Source organism: Anas platyrhynchos, chromosome 1 (genome assembly GCF_047663525.1).
Source record: "Anas platyrhynchos isolate ZD024472 breed Pekin duck chromosome 1, IASCAAS_PekinDuck_T2T, whole genome shotgun sequence".
Taxonomy (NCBI): Eukaryota; Metazoa; Chordata; class Aves; order Anseriformes; family Anatidae; genus Anas; species Anas platyrhynchos.
The window spans coordinates 81,994,434-82,016,705 of NC_092587.1; the positions used below are offsets into that span (position 1 = coordinate 81,994,434).

The 22,272-nt window shown below is 45.6% G+C and overlaps 1 protein-coding gene across 2 annotated transcripts; it reads left to right on the top strand.

Moving 5' to 3' along the window:
- Window positions 1–9,424: 9,424 nt before the first annotated feature.
- Window positions 9,425–20,997, top strand: ZYX (zyxin). Of its 2 annotated transcripts, none has more exons than XM_038180231.2 (9): window positions 9,425–9,640; window positions 13,216–13,476; window positions 16,145–16,335; window positions 17,494–18,000; window positions 18,352–18,493; window positions 18,578–18,747; window positions 18,895–19,073; window positions 19,339–19,459; window positions 19,877–20,997. In XM_038180231.2, exons 2-9 carry the CDS (start codon window positions 13,227–13,229, stop codon window positions 19,985–19,987), a joined length of 1,671 nt encoding a protein of 556 aa, XP_038036159.1. In that variant the 5' UTR covers window positions 9,425–9,640; window positions 13,216–13,226; the 3' UTR covers window positions 19,988–20,997. The 2 variants fall into 2 exon arrangements, with proteins under 2 accessions (XP_038036159.1, XP_038036163.1); XM_038180235.2 differs by lacking the exon at window positions 9,425–9,640 and adding an exon at window positions 12,542–12,680.
- The last annotated feature ends 1,275 nt before the right edge of the window (window positions 20,998–22,272 follow it).

The following is a 22,272-nucleotide window of genomic DNA, read 5'->3' on the forward strand; positions in this document are numbered from 1 at the left end:
CAGAGTCAAGGACTTTTCTGCTTCTTGTGCTGCCCTGTCAATGAGGAGGCTGGGGAAGCACAAGAATTTGGGAGGGACCACAGCTCGATCTAGAGTGGCCAAGGACATAGTCCATACCACATGGTGTCATGCTTAGCAGTAAAAGCTGGGGTAAAGAAGGAGGGAAGGAGAAACTTTTGGAGTGATGGCATTTGTGTTCCTAAGAAATTGTACACATGATGAGCCCTGCTTTCCTGGAAATGGATGAACATCAGTCTGCCTATGGAAAGTAGCAAATGAATTCCTTGTTTTGCTTTGTTTGAGCACACAGCTTTTGATTTACCTAGTAAACTCTCTTTACCTCATCTTAGGAGTCCTCACACCTTTACCCTTGCAATTCTCTCCCCCATCCCACCTGGGGAGAGAGCAAGTGGCTGTGTGGAGCTCAGCTGCATGCTGTGGTTAAACTACCACAATATGGAAACTGAAGTGTTTTGGTTAAGGATAAAGGTTGCAAGTAACTTGTTTTATGAGCCATGGAAGTAAAGAGTCAGGAGCTTTGCTAAGTACCTAGGACATAGTCATCATCTTCACCTTCAACAACGCAAATCAAGAATGCCTTGGTTGAAACAATTGTGTCTCCAGAAATGTACATCCACCACTGAGTTCACTAGTGCTCTCCCTTAAGCCCTTGTCCAACACATTTACCACTAACTAGTGAGATACAGGGATGGTTCATAGTTAATAGAGCTAACTGTGTAAAATGGTGGTAGTCAACTGATCCAGAAATTGGGCTGTGCCTCCCATCATACCTTTGGAGAACTGGACGTGCAAATTGTTGATGACTTGGTAATACACGATTAAAGACTTTTTAGGACCTCTGTGGCATTTTGAACAATAGCTGTGGCTACTGATCTCTCACTTCACGTAACTACAAAGCGCTGTCAATGGTGGCCTGTTACTACTGCTATCCTATTCCCCCAGTCATTGGCTTCACCACTTTGTTGGATACAAAATGTACTTAGCACACCTCTTCAGTAACACCTGTCACACCTTTATATTTTTAACCTATTGAAAGTTATATTGGGCTTGAAAGTCAGCTCTTTCCCAGTAAATTGTCACTTGCCATGCATTCCCAGCTGCTACTGAGAGGACTGGCTCCACTGCGAGGTCCTGCTAATTATCCTGACTACCCCAGGAAACAATCAAGGATTTTTGTCTGGTTTGTAATCATCCTCTTATTCATACTGGCAATAAAATAACTAGCAAACATGCTAGTAGCCACATGTACTAAAGCTGGGACCTGCAGAAAACTTTCATAGCTCCATATTTTTTGCTTTGGGAAAGCAAGGTCTTGAGGGGCAGCACCACTTAAAAGCTGTGCTCAAATTAGGTTTTACTGTGCAGTTTGTAGATAGCATTTGGCCTATTATTGTCTGCAAGCAGACTGTTGGACCATATGCCTACATTGTCTATTTTGTTTGTTTATCACTTTGATCCAGAGCCCTGGTTTCTTAATCACTGTAGATCACTGTGTACGTATTAGTTTTTGCCAGGACTCCAATCTGGATTGAAACAATTATTTAGTTTTGTGAGACACAAAAGAGAGAGTAGTTTGCTTCTGGATCCACACCCTAAAGGTAATACAGGTGTGGATTACACCAAGCTTCATTCTTCCTACCAGAACAATCTTCTTATTTCCCTAATGTACTCACAAGCCCGATATACTTTCTTGCCATGCCCTGGCACATTCATGACTCATATTTGTAGTCATGCTACCAAAAGACAAATTTATCAGTCTCCAAAGGCTAACCCTGCTGATTTGGCTGCTCAATTCTTATGCTTGAAAATAATGGCACTGGTGTAGAAACAGAAACTGGAGTGAGCAGGATCCTTTCCCAGTATAATATGACTGAGATTTTAGACCAGCATTTCTGTCCCTGCAGCACTGAGCAGCATCATATACTTCTCTGGGAAGTCACCACAGAAATTCTCCTATCATATAACTTAGGAGGTTCAGTGTGATCCAGGGGAGCTGAGGACCTGTTTTAGCCTCTTAGCTTTGTCACAGAGAAGGAGATCAGATGAGGTGAAGGAACTCTTCCCTCCATGCCACAGATGTAGGGGAGGAACTCTCTTCCAAGGACATGACACCCTCCCCCCACACACATATAGATACTTAAATCTTTCTTGAAATTTTTTGTCAAGGGTGCAACAAGGTGTGGACCCAACTATGTTGAGTATACAAATCTATTTGATCACACTCATTTTCAAGAAGGAATATGGCTTATTTATGCCATACTTACAAGACATTATGTAACAAAGAAGAAAGGAGGCTTCTACTATTAGAGTACAGCATTCAGTACGGAAAGAGGCTTATACCACACACAGGAAGAGTTGATTCCTTAATTAGCAGACTGACACATCTGAGTCTTTGACAGTCAGTTCTGACAAGCACTATTTGCACAGAGTAACCAAACACGTCAGAGTTTTTCTTGCTGGTGGCAAGGGGTGGGGCATAAGGTTGTGGAAATGGTAAGGGTATTGCTGCTTTCCAGGCAGGAAAGGTTCTGGCAGACATCCATATAAAACCACATACATGGACACACCCCAATCACTCATCCGTGTTTCAGCTGCATCCCACTGTCTTCTCTAGACCTTAGGTAACTGGATGAGATTTTCCAGAGTCACAGAACAGCTCATATTCCACCAGGACAGCCTGTTTGCTTCTCAGGCACCAAGCTCTGCATTAATGAGACAGTGTGGGAGAGCAGTGTGTGGAAGCAAGCCAGCAAGCAAGCCCCAGGAGCCATGGAGTTGCAGGTCTGCTGCCCTGCCAGGTATCATAAAATTATAGAGTATCCTGAGTTGAAAGGGAACCCCAAGGATCATCGAGTCCAACTCCTGGGTCCCCAGAGGACCGCCCAAAAAATCAGACTACGTATCTGAGAGCATTGTCCAAATGCTTCTCGAACTCTGTCAGGCTTGGTGCCATGACCACTTCCCTGAGGAGCCTGTTCCAGTGCCCTACCACCTCTCAGTGAAGAACTTTTTCCTGATATCCAGCCTGAACCTCCCCTGTTGTAGCTCCAAGCTGTTTCCTTGGGTCCTATTGCTGTCACCAGAGAGGAGATCAGTGCCTACCCCTCCACTCTCCCTGTTGAGGAAGCTGTAGATCGTGATGAGGCCTCCCCTCACTCTTCTCTTCTCCAGGCTGAACAAACCAAGTGACTTCAGCCACTGCTCATACATCTTGCCCTCCAGACCCTTCACCATCTTCATAGCCCTCCTTTGGACACTCGCAAATAGTTTTATATCTTTTTTATACTGTGGCACCCAAAGCTGCACACAGTACTCAAGGTGAGGCTGCAGCAGTGCAGAGTACAGTTGGACAATCCCTTCCCTTGACTGGCTAGCAATGCTGTGCTCGATGCTGTGCTTGATGCACCCCAGGGTACGTCAGCCTTCCTGGCTGCCACAGCACACTGCTGGCTCATATTCAGCTTGCTGTCAACCAAAACCCCCAGATCACATTCTGCAGGGATGCTCTCCAGCATCTCATCCCCCAGTCTGTACATACAGCCAGGGTTGTCCCTTCCCAGATGCAGAATCCAACATTTGCGCCTGCTAAACTTCATGCAGTTGGTGATCGCCCAGCTCTCTAGCTTTTCTAGCTTTTTCTGCAAGGCCTCATGACTCCCGATGGAGTAAACAGCTCCACTCAATTTGGATATTTCCATGAACTTGCTCAAAACACCTTCAAGTCTTACATCCAAATTCTTTATGAAAACATCGAAGAGGACTGGTCTTAAAATGGAGTCCTGGGGAACCCCACTAGTTACTGGTCATCATCCCAATGTAACCCCATTTACAAGAACACTTTGGGCCCAACCTGTCAGCCAATTTTTCACCCACCTTATTATGCTTTTATCTAACTGTATTCTGGTCATTTTGTCCAGAAGGATATTGTGAGAGACAGTATCACAAGCTTTGCTGAAATCCAGAAGGATCATATCACCTGGCTTCCTTTGGTCAACTAGATGGGTTATCTTGTTGTAGAAGGAAATTAAGTTTGTTAAACATGATCATACCCTTGCAACCCCATGTTCACTGTCACCAATGATTGCATTGTCCTTCAGGTGTTTTTCAAAAACTCACAGAATAATCTTCTCCATAATTTTACCAGGCACCGAAGTGAGACTGACAGGCCTGGAATTGCCAGGATATTATTTCCTGCCCTTCTTGAAAACTGGGACGACATTTGCCAGCTTCCAGTCAAGTGGGACCTCTCCAGATTCCCAAGACTGTTGAAAAATCATTGAGAGAGGTCTCTGTGACATCAGTCAGCTCTCTGAGTACCCTGGGATGAATCCCATCAGGCTCCATAGACTTATAGGTGGAGCAGAAAATCCTGCAGAAGTTTGGGGCTAACTGGGAAGTTATCATTCCCGCAGTCACAATCCTCCAACTCAGGGCAGCTGGGGTTCCAGAGCCCATCACTGTCATTGAAGATAGAGGCAAAAATGCATTAATGTCTGTTTTGTCTATGTTAGGTGACTGTGCTCATCAAGTATCAGACCAGTGTTTGCTCTGGTCCACCTTTTCCTGTTAGTATACTTTGAAAAGTCTTTTTGTTGTCCCCCACACTATTGGCCAGCTTCTACTCTTCTACTCTAGCATTGGCCATATGAATTCTCTCCCTACAAAGGCGAGCAGCGTCCCTGTAGTCCTCCCACATCTCCCTACCTTGCTTCCAGTGACCATACATTTCCATTTTCAGCCTAAGCTCTTTAATAAGATCCCTGCTCAGCCAGGCCAGCCTTCTGACCCTCCTGCCTGCCTTCCAACATTTTGGAACTGCCCGTTCCTATGTTCTTAGGAGGTGGTGCTTAAAAACCCTCCAGCACTGGTAGACCCCAAAAGCAGTTTCCAAGGGGACCTTACTGACTCGTTCCCTGAGCAGATTGAAGTCTGCCCTCCCTCAATTCAGCGTTGAAGTTTTAGTGGCATTTTTCCTCCTATCAACAAAGATATTAAAGGCGACTACTCCATGGCCCCTATGGCCAAGGCAGCCACCTGTAGCCACTTCATTCACAAGAAGGGGAGAGAGGCAGCAGTTCAGCAGGAAGGTTTGGGGTCAGGAGACAAGGAAACAGAAGTGAGGCTGATAGCTTATTTGGGAGCTGAATCTCATTGCCACAACTCTGTCCAGGAAAGATCTGCAAGCTCTGATGAAATGGAAATTCTCCCCAGTACAGACTCCACCCCAGACACCTGCTCCCCTGTCTGCCTGATCACTCAAGCAGCTTGTGACACACCTTTCTTAATGGTTAGAATGTCCTTTTGAAGTATGTACATGTATGTGTGTATCATGCAATGCTTTTACAGTGAAAAAATTGCCATGTTCGGGCAACTTTTAAATATCTTCAAGGCGAGAGATTACACAGCCTCTCTCGGGAACCCGTGCTGGTGCTCCATCACCTACACAGTACAGAAGTGCTTCCTGATGTTTAGACAGAACCTCCTGTGTTCCTGTTTGTGTCTGTTGCCTCTTGTCCTGGCACTGGGCACCACTGAAAATAGCCTGGCTATGTCTTTATTGCTTCCTCCTCTTAGACACTCAGCTTTGAAGAGAAACAGCAGAGACACACTAACTATCTGTCCTGGGTATTTTGTTGTTTAGGGACTTCTCCGGAAGAATTCATGACCTTTGCAAATAACATTCCTGACTGCATGCCAGTTTCACAGATGCAGGAGGATGACTGGACTCATACGGTCTGGAGGCTCTGCAGCAGAACCTCTCTGAATTTGACCCTTTGGCACCCAGCTGCCAACATGCATCCCACAATGAGAATGAGACGCTCCAACTTGAAACTACCTTTTGGTCAGGAGAGTGAGACCTGGCAAATGCCTGTTCCCTTTCCTGCAGATAGAGGCAGGCTCTGCCAGGACAATTACACCTATGTGTGGTGATAGCAGTTTGCCCAACCCGATGCCACAGCAGGTGTCAGCCGATGTCAGATGTACCTTTTAAGTGGGAGATAATCACACACTGTGCATGAGGGAGCGAGTTGGGAGCACTCTAGGAGAGGCCTGTACTATGAGAGCTCTTACTAGGCTATATTATGTGCACTATTTTGTATGCAGGTGGCCTGTCCTGGACAGTGTAGACCTGACTTCATCTGTACCTCTTGGCTTGGGGAGAAAATTGGACCCATTATACATTTTCAATTTTTCAGTGTCCAGACACAGCATTTAAATAAGATAACGTAGCACAGGCTAAGATGATGAGTACTAGTTTAGAATAAATAAATAAAATGTGTTTAGACTAAACAGAAGTTATATGATTAAAGAAGTATCAGAGATGCAACACAAATATGAGTTAGGATTTTTCATTGGTTAGAAAAACATGGACTTTTAAGTAGCACTAGTAATTGTTGACTAATTCATGCTGAGATAAAACGGCAGTACTGGATCTTTAAATATGCATGAAAATAATACAGCTTCAGATATTTTATACTATTATCATAGTTAATACATCCTGTCCAGCATCCAGATTGCTTTCCTCTGACCTTTAAGCTGCTAATACTAAGATATGCAGCTACCTGGAACCCTCTTGAATCTTGGTAAGATTTTTTGCCAAGAGAGTTTAATTCTCTAATAGTGTTCTTGAAAATAATCATTTTTGCATTCAGGAACTTATTTTTTATTCTCTTACATTATTTTAATTTTATAGCCACCTAATCACTGACAGCATACTAATTTTTCAGTGCAGTATATGAATTTGCCACATCAGTTCTGTATTGCATTAATCTTTACTTACTCACTGCATTGCACAACTAAATTGCCAGTAAGGATTCTTTGTGTCTGTCTCCATGAAAAGTTAGTCTCTCTGAGGTAGGTTTCTTGAACTCTGAGAATTTCTAAGCTTTGGTTTGACAGCCAACGCTGGGCCTTGCTTCTTGTCACTGATCTCAAAGAAGCATCCTGCCAGAACTGCATACTCTAAATCCCTCCAACAGCTGCTTTGTAGTCAGCTGTCATTTCACCCTACATCTACAGAGCAGACTAGCTTTCACACCACAATATATTCCAAAACACCAGATTGCATTTTTCATGGCACAGGACAGCCAAAGGACATGCAGAGGACTGATGCTAATTCCAAAAATGAGAAGGTCAAACATATCCTCTGGCACAGCAAGCTGAGTATACCTGCTGATCCATGTCTATACCCTGGAAGCTAAACTCCTGTTCAGGACTAATATTTTGTTTCAGGTAATGAGATTTACTGCAGCTCTGTACATCTCAAGGCACTAATTTGAATACACAGCAGAAAAAATGTCTACTCTTCCAAGCAAAGAATTGCATGAAGGAATGTTATTAGCATAAGGAGATTTATTTATTTATTTATTTATTTTTGGAGAAAGCTACATTTCTGATTACAGAAGCACAAACTTTAAATCAGCTATATGGCAAGCATGAAATCAGATTGAAGTTTCTCTCTATGTATTCTGATGTACTCAGATTTGAGAATTCTGTCTTTCACATCTCCAACCTGCTAAACACTTCTCTGTTTCAGATCTGTTTCCTCATAGTGAGGAGTTAACACAACATGAATAAGCCATCTTGCTTTTCTTTTTCTTATTCCCATTTCGCTTTATCTGCCTACATGAGCTTTTAACATCACCGCATTGGTGAGACAATCAAACACAAGCATCTGGATTTATGGGGATGTAACCAGAAACGATGACAGGGTAGAATTTTTTCATATTCCCTCAGCACTTTTTTAATCTCAGTCTGAGACATTCTTTGTTTTCTTTGGAGTTGGGGCTAGCCCAGGGAACAGTGGTAGAGTTCTCTGAGGTCAGGCTGCTTGTTAGGTGTACTGTGATGTTCCAGAATTTGGTTACCGATTCCACAACAAAATCTTCTTAGTTCTGCACTGACATCTTTCCCTGAACAAAAGGGGAAATGATTGTCTGCAATAGAAAAGTAACAGTCTTAGAAGATCCAGCACAGCACAGAGAAACCTTCCTCAAACTACACAATTACTTCATGTATTAACCATGGTAGGTAACAGGGCTGATGACATGCCTACTGAAGTAGCATTCTAACAATATTTTGCACCCATGTAAGAATTATATATCCCTAAGCTTTTAACAGTCATAAGTCAATAGTGAACAGTTGCAGCTATGGAAACAGTGAGATGCTCAGTGCTATACATTGCTATAGGTGATTTTAAAATGGTGTGTAAAAATGAAAAAGCTCACAGAGTGCCAATTTTTTCCAAAAGTATCAGCTAGTCGAATAAAATATGTTACCTCTTTGTGCAAACCCTGCTTATAAAATTAAAGATTTGTTTACACTGGATTTCTTAAGCCATGTCGAATCTCTTTGTACAGTTCTCTAATGTGAGCATAAGTAATGCACAGCCAGAGTACAGCTGGTGTGGCTTGTGGCTTATTCAGCCACCTGTGAGTGAATTACCCATGCTGGAAGGTATCTTTATTAGTAGGTCACTTAGGAACAGACAAACTTCAGATCTTCTGAGCATTACAAAATACTGTAATTCTCCAAGGAATTTGCAACAGTACAGGAATTAACCCCAGTATTAAGGCTGAATTCCAAAGACAAATTATAATGACTGGAAAAAAAAAAAAGAAAAAAAAAAAAAATGGAATGCTGTCTTCATTACTATCCTTCTTTCCCAAGGGGCTTTGAAGCGAGGAGAATTAAAAAAGATTTGGGCATGCTTTGCTGCGCCAAGCCAGGCTCTCCCAAGTATCAAGCAGGACTGAGCTCCCCAGCCAGCACTGTGATAAAAATAAAGCCAATGGCAATAAAGCACAGGCAATCCAACAAAGCAATTCAACTGGCTAGCCTTTGATATAAAAGTTTAGTATTTGCCTTGCAGGCAGTACAAGAAGAACGAGTCCCCTGTACCATAGAGTCACCAGATATCTTGCTTTAATCTCTAGGAGACAAGGAGAGTGCGAGTCAGATGCTCGCGCAGCTGGGTCGGGAGAGGAAGAGCCCAGCGGGGACCTGGCCTCACCAGAGCTGCTGGATTTCTTCCTAACCCCCAGCCCAGCGGCTGGAAGCGAGGTCACGGGCAGGGGCAGCTCCGGAGCTGAGCGGGCCTTTGTCAGGCTGGAGGGAAGCGAGCAGGGGCCGCGGGGTGGGCGCCCGAGGGGGCGGGAGGGGAGGGGAGCGGAGCGGAAAGGGGCACCCGAGCGAGCATTTCTTCTTCGTCATCGCCGACAAAGCAAGCACATAAAGCCCCTTCTCCGTGCACACAAGATGTCAGTGCGGGGCTCCCGCCGCTGCCGAGCAAACCCGCCCCCGTCTCGGTGCGCTCACTCCCCCGTTACCTCATTGCTACATTCCCTAGCGAGTGAGCTCAGCTGTTCGCACAGCCTCTCTCCTTTTATGGTCAAACAACTTTGCCTGGGCGAGGCCTTTTTCGCGAGTTGGTAGGAAGTGTTTGGGCTCAGCAGCTCCCCCACCTTTCATTTCTGCTGCCTTTCCTGCCGGGCGGGCCAAGGAGCCGGTCACGGAGCTGCCGGACCCCGGCTCCTCCAGCAGCGCCCAGCTGCGCACCCTCGGTCCCCGGGGACTCCTCGCCCTGGGCCGGAATTTCCCCTTCCCGCTTCCCCCAGAGGTGAGTCTCATCTCTCGGCTTAACGGGAAGCTTTTGCCAGCAGCCCTGCGCTCAGGAGGAGCGAACCGGCGTCGAGGAAGCGTGTGTGCGACGTGCGTGTCTGGGGGATGCTGGTTTCCTGGCACTCCCCGGGGATTTCGTGGGTGTCTGGGGGATGCTGATTTCCCCCGCTCCCTCTTGGGCTGGGAGAGTTGCTTGCCTTGTGGAAATTCTCCTGGTGTCTTTAGGACTGATTGGCTCCTTTAGGTCTTGCTCCCCCCCTCCCCAATTTTTATTTATTTATTTTGGGGGGGTGCCTCCTCTGCAGAGGAGCAGCTCAATTCTAAGAGGTTCGTGTGTGTGTGCAAATCTGGTGAGTTTTCTTCCCTCCTGGTGAAATGGAGTCAGCTGAACACTCCTGTATAACTCTAGCAGTGGGGAAGGGAGAGGGGGGTGTAGCCTGGTTTCAGTCGGGACAAGCCCTCTTTTGTGTGCATATGGAAGAGTGAGACACCTATGGAGTCTTTTTCCAGATGTGTTTAAGAGACGAATCTGGGACTCTTGGCGCATTAAATTTGTTTAATATATGAGCTTCTGTCTCTCAGGGAGTGCCCTGAGAAAGTGAAGATGCAAGTGATTGCAAATTCATAACTTCCTAACGTTTTAAATATGTTTGCATAGCTTTGGGGATTTTTTTTTCCCTCTGCACAGGGAGGAGACAAGCCCAGCATATGTGGAAAAAGCTTGTAGCTCTGAATGTTCCCCTCCCCCATCCTGGTTTTCTTCAGGCTCTACCTTGCAGCTTGCATAACTGATAGGACTTTGCTCAAATCGAACATTTGTAGTTCAGGGACAGGCTGGGAGAACTAAAAACAACTCCTAAATTTGTTTAATCTGTTCAGTTCAGATTCTTTTTTTTTTTTTTTTTTTCCTTCTATAGTTCTCTTTCTGATTCCTTCAGTTGGAAGGAAGTTGGCAAACAGGGGAAGTACAGTGTGTCAGACCACAATGCTGGAATAGCTTTTACTGGGCCTCCTGTGTGGCTCAAGCCAAGCTGCTTTCTGTCAACATAGGTGGTAAATGACATTCTGCTTTCTCCCTCCCTGTGTTCCTTTTTTTCCACTAACCCAAGAAAGGAGCTGAGCTTTAGAAAGTTCAGTCTTGGGTCCAAAGAACTGGAAGCTGTCTGGGCATGTAACAGGTGGCAGACCCACCATGCAACCCTCTGGAAAGAGACCCTGCTGCTGAGGGAGGTGTTGCTTAGTCTTACACTTTGCTGTCTGCTAGAGAGAAACCATGTATTAGGCAACCAAGTATCCTCACTGCATCCTTTGGGGACATCTTTCTTCACAGTTCCACTTGAGTCATCTAACTGCTGTTAATAGGCAGAAAATCTCTCCCCTCAGGGAACGTAGGAGGAGGAGAAGGATCTAAGATTAGGTTTGCTGGTCTGACACTCCCTCTTCCAATGGCTTTTACAAACAGTGCCAGAGGACTCACATAAGCTTCATGTTCCTGGTAAGGTTTAGATGATATTAACAGCAGTGCAGGGCTGGGCAGTGGACTAAGCAAGGACAGCCTTTCTCAGTCTGATCTGTGCGGGGGTGGACAGATAAATTGAAGTGAGGATGAGCAGGGGCAGCTGCTGGATGTAGTCAGCCCTGAGCGCAAGGGGCCTTAAGTGTGACATAGCATACTGGGAAATGGGCTGCTTTGGGTTCAGGGAGACAGCTGCTGCTGGTAGTGAAGCCAGCACATTTTATGAAGCAATCAGTGTCCCAAGACAATCTCTGTGTTGGCTAACCCCAGTATGGATCATGATTAGAAATGACTGCCACTGTGGCGTTCTGCACATAAGACAGCCAATTCTGGTAGAACAATACTGGGTGGTCCACTATACCATAGCGAAACAGTGGAGCACAAGACATCTAAGTGCCTTCATCAGTGGAAGTCCCTAAAGAAAGGCTAGAAGTCTTTCTAATAGATTTGGTAGCTCTGATATAAGCTGCAGGCTGGATGGAGTTGACTCCCAGCAATCAGAGGGATCAAGAACAGACTTTATTACTCTTCTTTCTTGGCCCTTTCCCATGCAGGATCATATGGGGCATGCTTAGCTCAGCTCTTTGCTGCTCACTATTCCTGCTTCTAAAGAACCTAGAACAATTTGTCAAGGTGCGTGCAACTTGTCAGCCCCAAACAAAGGGGGAAAAATGTGCAGCAACACAGACTTGACATTTTTCTGTGTTGTCACACACTCGTGGCCTGGAAAAACTGTTACAGGTAACTATATCTCGCCATACTGAACTGAACTGTGGGAGCACTTAGGACTGAGCATGCAGGTAGGTCCTACCAGCAGCCGTGGGTGAATTTAAGGGTAGGCAGATGTTCATGGCACCAAGGCTGTCCAAGCAGCTGTTACTGTGAGCTGTGTGAGAGAGGCAGGCAGCGTGGAGGGGCACTGAATTGGACATGCCCATTTGACACGCTTGGTACAGAGCCTCTGTGCTGGCAGAAGAACTGTTGGGCTGGGGTGTTAGGAAGAGGACTATAGGCGTGCCAGGGGTTACAACAAAGTAACTGACTTCGTGGAGATTTCTGGCAAAAATGAGATTTCTGGCCTGCATTGCAGGCCTGAGGGAATCCTAGAAATGTGCCTCTCATCCTGAAACCTGGGGTCCTTGTGCCTGGCAGGGCTACAGCAGCACTGCTTGCTCTTCTGCTGTGGTGCTTACAGTGCAGACTGCAATCCAAGGGGTTGATTTAAAGAAAGAGATTGACTTAAAGGTGTTGTGTACAGCAGAAGCTGAAGGGGATGGCTCCTGAAAGGCTGGTGATGCCTCTTGGAAGTGCTTCCTGGTGGAGGCGGAACAGGCGGCTGGTGCAGCCAGTGACAGGCAGAGGGAGCTCATGTCGCCGGCTCCGGTGACAGGAAGGAGGGGGAGAAGGCAGAGACGAGGTTCCAAATAGCAGGGGGTCCTCGCCAGGGGATGTGACACCGGGGACCCCCTCGCTCGACCTGTTGTTCTGGCTGACACAGCTACCTGCATGCGAGGGTCCTGAGGTAAAGTGTGTGGGATGGAAGATTGAGGGGCGTGCCGGGGCTGAGGGGGGCGTTACTGGGGATGCTACAGGCTGAGGTCAGGAGGAAACAGATGACATTATCAGGTAAGTGGGGTGAGGAAATGATCGTTCTGGTCTTGGGAGAGCATGATGGGGGGGGGGCACCTTCCCTAGGGGGCGGGGGGCTCGCTGTGTGGGGCAGTGACACTTGTTCTGCTCACCAGCTGCTTTCCTTTCCTGAATCGTCATTGTCTCATGCAGCAGAGCTTGGTTTTCCCCATGGCTGTCAGGATCCCTTCTGTGGTCAGTGCTGTGCTGAGCTGAGATAGTGAAGTGTGCTGTCTCATTCGAGCTGTTTGTAGTTTCTGTTCCTCTTTTTTTGCTGTGCTGGTTCTGGAAGTGCTCTGTGTTCTGCTCAGGCTCCTCTGCCAATACGTGAATTCCCGTATCCCTCCATTATGTGTTCATTTTTATTAATTTTGACTCAGGTCCAAGTCTGACTTCATACCAGTATCCTCTCTCTTCTCTCCGGACAGGGACTGAGAAGATGGCCTCGCCAGGTACCCCAGGGACCCGCATGACATCCACAGTCAGTATCAACATTTCTACTCCTTCCTTCTACAACCCACAGAAGAAGTTTGCACCTGTGGTCGCCCCTAAACCCAAGGTGAACCCCTTCAAGGCTGGGGGTGCATCAGAGCCGTCGCTGCCACAGCCTCCCGGAGCTGGCACCCAGCGCGCCCAGATAGGGAGGGTGGGGGAGATCCCATCAGCTTCCACGTCCATGCTGGCAGAAGGTAGGTGAGGGCTGGCATGGCAGATGTGAATATGTGATACTGAATTCTCAGTGTGAGGTCTGTAATTGGGCTAACCATAGGGAATAGGCTAAAAAACACTACCAATGAATGATACTCTTGCTGTAGGCAATTGCAGGTTTCAGAATGAGACAAAAGGATTGTAAAGTAATCTCAAAGTGTGAGGCATCTCAATAGAAAAGGAGTCAGAAGTCAATTCTGTGTTGCACTGGTATTTTAATCAAGCTGCAGGAACACACTGGATTTTTTGTGGTATTCCCTGTGTGCATAATTGTGTAATTGCAGTGATATTCTGGCAAGCACGTCTCAGAGCAAATATGTTGCAAGAAAGTTGACCCTGGTCGTGATGAATCATGCTGGTCTCTTTCTTACTGGTTCATCTCAGCCCAAGTTGTCTCTGATTATAGAGATCCTTCTTGTGGACTCTGCAGTTGCCATCGTTGCTGCAAGAGGTGGGGAGATAGAAATAATTGCGTGAAAAAGGGTGTAAGCTAACAAAAAACAGGAAGTGAGACTTAGTTTTTATGGCTGAGTTTTTTAATTTTTACTTGTGGCTTGGGTTGGGCGTGATTTCCTGTGTAGGGTGACTTCTTGCTTTAGTGTGTGGTTTTCTTTTTTTTTTTTCTTTTTTCTTTTTTCCTGTGGTGGTGTGGTTTTGTTTGGTTGGTTTTGTTCTTTTGGTGGTGGTGGTTGGTTGTTTTTGTGTCTTAAGGAACAGAAGGTTCCTGGTTGTGTACCTCCCCTAGTTGGAATTGATCAGCATGGGATCACTGGAAACGTCTGTAGGGACCTGTTGCTCATGCCTGATGATGCGTATTACCCCAATATCCTATTAACTTGCACCTCAGCCAGGACTGATATGTTCAAATAATGTTTACTTCTGTTTGTTGGTTGTTGTTTTTTTTTTCCTTTAACTGTCTAGCATAGACTGTGTAACATAGTTATTCTAGGTTAGTGCACTAAGTTAGTGGGCAGCTGATAGGAAGTCTAGTCTTGTTCTCAGGGACAAATGATTAAGCCATTTTTTCCATTTCATGAGTCACGATGGCCTTGGTGTGTTGATACCTCTGTCTCTTAGAATTGCACTGCCTGACTTTGGTGACTTTCTGCTTTCATGCTGTTGGCTGGAATCTTGTGTCTGTCATCCAAGGTCTTATCCTAGATTTTGTTTTTCTGCTATAGTTGTGTGGATTAGGAATGTGCATGTAAGATGTGTCACACTGACACAAATACATTAGTTCAAGTACAAAAGTAGACAAATTAATGTTAAAAACATTTTTCAATACATAGTACAAGTAGAGGATTGGGTGTTAGTTGGTTCACTTCTCCTCTCCCTGTAAAGCTTATTATAGAGAAACTACCTTGACAGAGATTAGCAGAAGAACCAATTGGCTTAAGCTGCCATGCCACCATCAAGTGAGGGCTACTAGGAATGCTGTACTAGCAAGGTACTTCAAGTGCAGACAGTCAAGTGAAACTCAGTTTTGACTCAGTCATGAAACAAATGCATCTGCTTTGATCCTTCTCTGATGCATATATCATTGATCATTCTCTCCTTTTCTTGTACACTGCCTAAAGAAATGCCAGTATAACATAAAACCATGGCAATTGGCTTATTTGTTTTAAATGACAGGGTGGCACTGTTAATATGACTGTAGGAATGTTATATTTAATATTGATCATTCTATAAATTCGGTATAGTAACTTTGTAGAAAACTTTTTTGTTTGAGTGAATGATTCATAAAGCAGGCTTTTAGTGAATCGTTTTGAAACATTTTGACAGCAGATCAGGGTTTCATTTCTGCAATATTCTTTATCTTTCAAATAAACCAAAAAGCAAGCATATACAAATTTGAATTCAGACTTTAGTTTCTGAGGAAAAAAATACCAGCTTTGTATTACTATTTTTTTCCCTCTTTTTATTTCTTTCTTCCCCATAAGCAGAACAAGAAGGCTTGGAAGAGGCGCTACATACCAGTGCAGTTTATGCATTCCACTGGCTAATAAGATTTCAGCTTTCATTTTCTGAAACAGGCAGTATCACGTCCCTTAGGTTACAAAGGAGAAGCCCTAATAAAGTCGGTGGACAACAGTTGCATATAAAGATTAGACAACTTGATAACTACTGTTAAAAGTCATATGTGGAGCAGGAGTCTTTTGGTCTTCCATGCTACTGCTGGTTGGGACTAGCTAGGAAAAGAAGTAGGTATTCATTTTATCCAGAATAAGAAATGTAGAAGTTATGTCTGCTTGTTTTTTAATATTCTTTGCCATGTAGTTGATGAGAGAACATCTTGCGCCTATGTACAATGAAGGGGATTCACAACTGATTTGTGTCGTAATAGAACAGAGAAAAGCAATGCCTACGTACTAGAGACCAAAGAATGAGGAAGAGTGAGAAAGGACATTAAGACATGTTTCTCAGTTATACAATAACTATTTCTAGTGAGTAATTGCAGTAGCTACTGAGGAAATCTTAAGTGATGGCAAATAGTTTGGACAAGGTGAAAGTGATCCTGTGGAGTTCAGCTGTCCTTGATGAGTACTGGGGACCACTTACTGTAATACCTTCAAGACTCCTTGTGGGGTTTGTACAGGCTAAGAGTAAGAAATGAGTGAAACCTTCTTTTATTCTCATTCTTCACTATAGATCTGCCGCTGCCACCTCCTCCCCCACCTGGAGAGGATATGAGTTTCTCCTCAAATTGTGCTTTCCCCCCACCTCCACCACCCTTTGAAGAGCCTTTTCCACCAGCCCCAGAAGAAACTTTTCCTTCTCCTCCTCCTCCTCCTCCTCCAATGTTTGATGAAGGGCCTATTGGCATGGTATCTGCCCCACAGGTGAGTGAGGTCAAGGGAAGTATAATTTCTTGTGATACTCTGAGTTGAAACAGCTTCTCAGTTCTGTCTGAAATCAGCAGCAGGAAGCCTGGAGATGTGGGAAAGTGTTTGCTTAGCACCTCAGTGTCTGCACTGTCCTTTCCTATAAGACACTGGAGTAGGCTGTAGAAGTTCAGCTGATACAAAGGCAGAGGATGAGACTACCCCATGCACCTGCATAGGTTAGGGTCAACTGACCAGGGAAAAGTTCTGCAAATGAAGGACCTTGGGATCCTGGTGGACAGAGTTAAATGTGAGCCAGCATTGCACCCTTGTGGCAATAAAGGCCAACCACATGCTGGACTATATTCATGAGAGTATAGTCATCAGGGCACACATCAAGGGCAGTGGTTTTTTCTCTCTTCAGTGCTGAGGCTGCATCTTGGAGGACTGTTTCCAGTTGGGCCCACCAGTGTAGTAACCACAGAGGAATACTGAACTAGAAGCAGTCCAGTAAAGTGTCACGGCAATCACTGGGGACTGGAGCATGGCTCCTCTTCAGCTGGCAGAGGAGGAGCAAGGCCAAAGGCAGGGATTTAACTGATGTCCGCAGTACTGAAAGGAGGGATGGAGTAAAGACAGATTCATCTTACAGGGGCAAGCAAGAGAAGAAGTGACAATGGGACACAAGCTGCAACAAGGGAAATTCCTGTTGGACAAAAGAAAAATCTGTTCCCCACCACTGGTGGCTCGAAACTGGCACAGGTGCCCAGAGAGTCTGGGGAATATGCATCTTTGAGGATGTTCAGAAACCACCTGGTCAAGGCCCTGAGCAAGCTGGTCTAGTTTCGGAGTTAACCCTGTGATTAGCAGGGTATTGGACTGCAGACCTCCAGTTATCTTTTCCCACCTAAGTATTTCTGGCATTCTGATCCCTGGCATTTTCCCACTGCTGGTAGATTTTGGAGACTGTACCCTCTTTGTCCTCACCAACTTGCTATCGGTTCAGGGCAGGAGCAGATCTGTACTACAGTCTCAGGTGCCAAAATCTGGTGTTGTAAGGGATTCACTCAGTTCTTTGGCTCTGCTCCTTCTGTCCTCATGGATGATGGTATAGGTATGTTGGTCCCTTCCACCTTGTTGATGACTGCCTGTTCTCTCTGCTTCTTCACTTTACAGATGTCCACAGGATCCACAGGTTCTCTGGAGCAACCATCAGCCCCAAAGACCTATGTGGAATTCTCATCTACACCCAGAGATCCTCCTCATTCATTTCCTTCCAAGTTCACTCCAAAGCCAAGTGGAAGCTTTTCTTCCAAACCCCCTGGAGCAGATGTGACCCCTGCTCCAGCCCCGTGGGCAGCTCCACAGCAGCACAAGGAGCCCCTAGCATCAGTCCCTCCACCCCCTCCTCTCCCTCTTGCTCAGCCTACTCCTAAATTCACTCCACCTTCTGTTGCTGGCTCTCCTAAGTTTGGATCCAAACCAGGTGCCACTGTTTCCACGGCTCCTTCAAACTCTACAAGATACCCTACCTCCCTTCAGACTCAGTTCACAGCCCCTTCACCTTCAGGTCCTTCCTCTCGGCCTCAGCCTCCCAGTTTCACCTATGCTCAGCAGCGGGAAAGGCCCCAAGTGCAGGAGAAGCCTGTTCGCACAGAACAACCTGCTGCCGTAAAAGACACGGTAAGGGACAGAGTCGTGGAACCAGTGTCTCTGGGCAAGTGTGGAATCACTGGGAGTGTAGTTGGAGGATGAGGAGGGAGGGTCTGTGCCAGGGTAGGGGGAAGTAGTTATTCATCTGAGAGACAGCAGCCTTTAATACCTTACTGAGAGCTCAAACTAGAAACGGTGCTGGAGGGGGGACAGGACTTCACATAAAGGTGGAAAGAAGCAAACATAATGGATGGCAGATTGTTCCCTAGAGAGGGATAGAGAAGAGGTGTAAAGGTGAGAGAAGCAGGTTTATTAGGGACAAGGTGGGAGGGGTTTTGTCTATAAGCATCATTTGGGATTGACAGTTTCCTCTTCCTGCAGCATAGACCCACAGGTTCCAGCGCAGACCCACCTAAGGGAAACTCTTCCCTGACTATGAAGGAGGTAGAAGAACTGGAGTTGTTGACCCAGAAACTACTGAAGGATATGGAGCACCCACCGCCAGTAGAAGCCACTACTTCTGGTGCGTTCTTTTAGTGGACATCAATGGGACTGAGACTGTGGTGGGTTTTCCTCTCTCCTAATACCTTTCTCCTTCCATTGGCAGAGCTCTGTGGCTTCTGCCGGAAGCCTCTGTCACGAACCCAGCCAGCTGTAAGGGCCCTGGACAGCCTTTTCCATGTGGAGTGCTTTACCTGCTTCAAATGTGAGAAGCAGCTGCAGGGGCAGCAGTTCTACAATGTGGATGAGAAGCCCTTCTGTGAGGACTGCTATGCTGTGAGTCACTGGGATGAAAGCTGCTGGAGAGGGCTGAGCTTGGTGTGGCTAGCCTCTCTTCCTTCCCCTTCCATTTCACCTGTCTGTGGTGTAGTCCCCTGGGGATGGGGGATTGGAGTAATGTTGTCTTGTTTTCTTTGGATTTAGGGGACCCTGGAAAAGTGCAGTGTCTGCAAACAGACCATCACCGATCGGATGCTGAAGGCCACTGGTAACTCATACCATCCCCAGTGCTTCACCTGTGTGATGTGCCACACCCCACTCGAGGGGGCTTCCTTTATTGTGGACCAGGCCAACCAGCCTCATTGTGTGGATGACTACCACAGGTATGGAGAAAGCTCATTCATGTGGTGTCTGAAAGCAGATGTTCCCTCACACCTGTGTAATTTTACTGCAAAATGGACTTGGGTTGCCCATGTGATCAGTTGGACATAAAGTTAAAATTGAGTCAACAAAGTACCATGTACCAATTAAGGTCTTTTCCCACTTAAACTTTTTTTGTGATTTGTTCCTCTGCTGCTAATACAGATACGTGGCAATGAGAAACCTGTAGTGGTCTCATGGTCGCCTCTGTACTTGTGTGTGTTACAGGAAGTATGCTCCACGCTGCTCTGTGTGTAGTGAACCTATCATGCCAGAGCCTGGGAAGGATGAGACAGTGCGTGTGGTGGCACTGGAGAAGAATTTCCACATGAAGTGTTACAAGTGTGAGGTAATCCTTGTGGCCCCACTCCTCTCATCTCATTCACATCATCACCAACTAGGTGGCACCTTTGAATTTGCCTATCCTGACCAAACACTTAGCTTGTTTTGAATGACTTGGAAGCATTTTGAATCAAGTTTAGACATTCATAGACAACAGGTTCACGAACAAGGACTGTGCAGGGTTGTAGCCTCTAACACAGCTCTAATATAGCAGCTGTGTATGCTGGGGGAGCATAGAGATAACAGAAGAGTCTATGCTCACACACTCTTCTTTCAAAATTGTATTTCCGATTATCACCACAGACAGAGCAGTGGGCTGTGAGCCATTATCCTGATCCAGAAGGGCATTTCTTACATCCTTGTCTGCATCCACCCTACTGTTTGCTGTCATTGAGCTATCTCCTTCTTTTTCTTTCCCATTTAGGACTGTGGGAAGCCCTTATCCATTGAGGCAGACGAGAATGGCTGTTTTCCATTGGATGGGCATGTGTTGTGTATGAAGTGTCACACTGTTCGTGCCAAAACAGCACGCTGAGAAGCTTGGAGCAGGCATACCCTGAAGACCCCTGCACTCAATACTCCTCCCTTCCCCACCATTGTCCTACCCTTCTGCCTGACAAGTCAGATTGCTACCAATGGAGACGCTGCCAGCGCAGTTCATTACTCACATAGGATTCACAGCTCGTAAACTTCACTGTGCACACCCACCAAAAAAGGACCTCTTCTCCTATCACTACTTCCTGGCCGTAGTGTATTCCAGGCTGGGGGCTATGACTGAGGTGAGTGCAAAATCTGTTTGCTCAGCACTGGAGGAGAAAGACCAGATCTCCACCACCATCTGGTGGAAGTAGCAAAAATGACCTGTGGCAGCAAGGGGAAAGGCTGAGCATTCTGCTCCATGAAGCCAGGAACGATTATTTGACATTAGAAGGTGGAAGCCTCCATCTCAGTATGGCTTCTGTCATAGGTTTTCTCTTTCCTGTGCCATCTCTTTATGGTGGCTGGAAAAAACTAACCTACTAGCTTTTATTCTAATGGATTTTATCGGCTAACTGTCCTGTTATCCCCTTTTTTCGTTTTTTTTTTTTTTTTTTTTTTTTTTTTTTAGCCAGATTAAACTGGCAATCTTTGGAATTCTACCCTGCTCCGGAGTTTGGAGACTTCTTACTTTTTTTCTCTCTCCAAAGTTATTTTTTTCTCAGCGTGGTTTCTGGGCAGTCAGGGGGGCACCAGAGTAACAAAGCAGTCCAAAGAACACGTGTACAAATAAAGACTGTGACAAGGATGGGCAGCATATGGTGAGGAGGTCCATCAATGTGTGAATGAGAATTCAGCAGACTGAGGAGCATCTCCCTGTTCCAAGCAGGGGTTCTTTCACTGCTGTCAGTGGAAGCTACAGTGTCATTGCAATATACTGTCTGGCTCTATGTGTTACTGCACTGAGTCTCACTTCCTGGACTAGAAAATGTTATACTAAACAAATCTTTTGAATAACTGTCTAACCACTGTTTGCATCCAATAAAATGGTGACAATTTTTCCATTAAGATGTCTGTGCTGTATTTGGTCAACTACCCATGAGAACTGATGTTTTAGGCACTACAGAATCTATAGTTGCTGTTCCACCTAGCCTCCAAAGATGTCATGAGTCTGAAAATAGCCTTTCTCTCTCCCCATCTTGGTCTTCTTTTCACATTATTTAGTTTTCTACTTCCTGTTCCTGGAGAGTAGTTCTCATTTAAAGCAATAGAAAACCACGTTTCAGTACAGCAAGACTGTAGTCTGCTTCGTATGTTGCTGATAGGTGTTACATTTCGCTTGCATCAAACTGGGCTGAAGTTGTCAATTTGCTCTGTCTTCACTATTGCTATTTAGAGAAAAAGTGTTTGTGTTTGGTGTTTATGGTTTAAACACGGTACTATTTTGGTCACTGAAGGTGAAACTCTGTGGTAAGCATCAATGCTTCTGCACTTCAAAGACATGAAACCAACTCTTGTTCTCTTTCCAAGTTGGGGGTAATGTTTAATAACTCCTTTCAAATTCATCCAATAAATGCCTGGAAGTTTCCTGTGGGGTAAGCAAAGAATAAACAAATTGTACATTTACTTTCTATTTAGTTTCTTACCTGCTTTCGTGGTGGCTCATAGGCATGGTTTCAGAGGGGCTGCTCTTAACTTTTGTGACTAAAAGCTCTTCCGTAAACACCAAGGAGCACACAGGAATAATGACAGGTGAGAGAGAAGCATCCTAGTGCAGCCCCTTGCAGAGCTATCACAGGCCTGGAATAAGCCCAAGTATATAGGACAAACACTGTAGAGTGAAGGGGCTCTCTGAATCACCTCACAGATTAAGGGGGAATTACTGCCTCTGAGGAGCATGGTATGCAGGGGAAGTACATCTGGGATGTACTCATTTTACAGTTATTTTCCTGTGTGAAGAGACCCTGTTCAGTACATGTATGCAGGGTCTAAATACCAGCAACAGGAAATACCAAAGTGCAAGTATAGTGTTTGGGTATCAGTGTGTAAGCACTAGTGAAAATCAAGCCAGAGCAGCTGGAGAGAAAGTAGAATACAAGAGCTGAGAGCCTCTGAGTCTGTACCAGCTGCCAGAAAGTCCCATATCAGTCAGCTGCTAGAGCTTCCAGGAGGTCCAAGCCAGATACCCTGGGGTCTACTGGTAAGTCAGCTACTGGTAAGCCTGGACCTGCTACCAAAGAACAGTTTTCATCTGTGTGTAAGGTAACTGGGAGACCAGGGAATCCTAGGGTCACTTGCTGTCTAGATTCAGTGTCTACAGCTCATTACTGGAGATACCATGTT

Excerpts from the sequence above, each read along its gene's own strand:
- ZYX (XM_038180231.2), top strand. The coding sequence starts at position 13,227 with ATGGCCTCGCCAGGTACCCCAGGGACCCGCATGACATCCACAGTCAGT. Across the intron at positions 13,477-16,144 it reads CACGTCCATGCTGGCAGAAG|ATCTGCCGCTGCCACCTCCT; the intron begins GTAGGTGAGGGC and ends TCTTCACTATAG. Across the intron at positions 18,748-18,894 it reads TCTGTGAGGACTGCTATGCT|GGGACCCTGGAAAAGTGCAG; the intron begins GTGAGTCACTGG and ends CTTTGGATTTAG.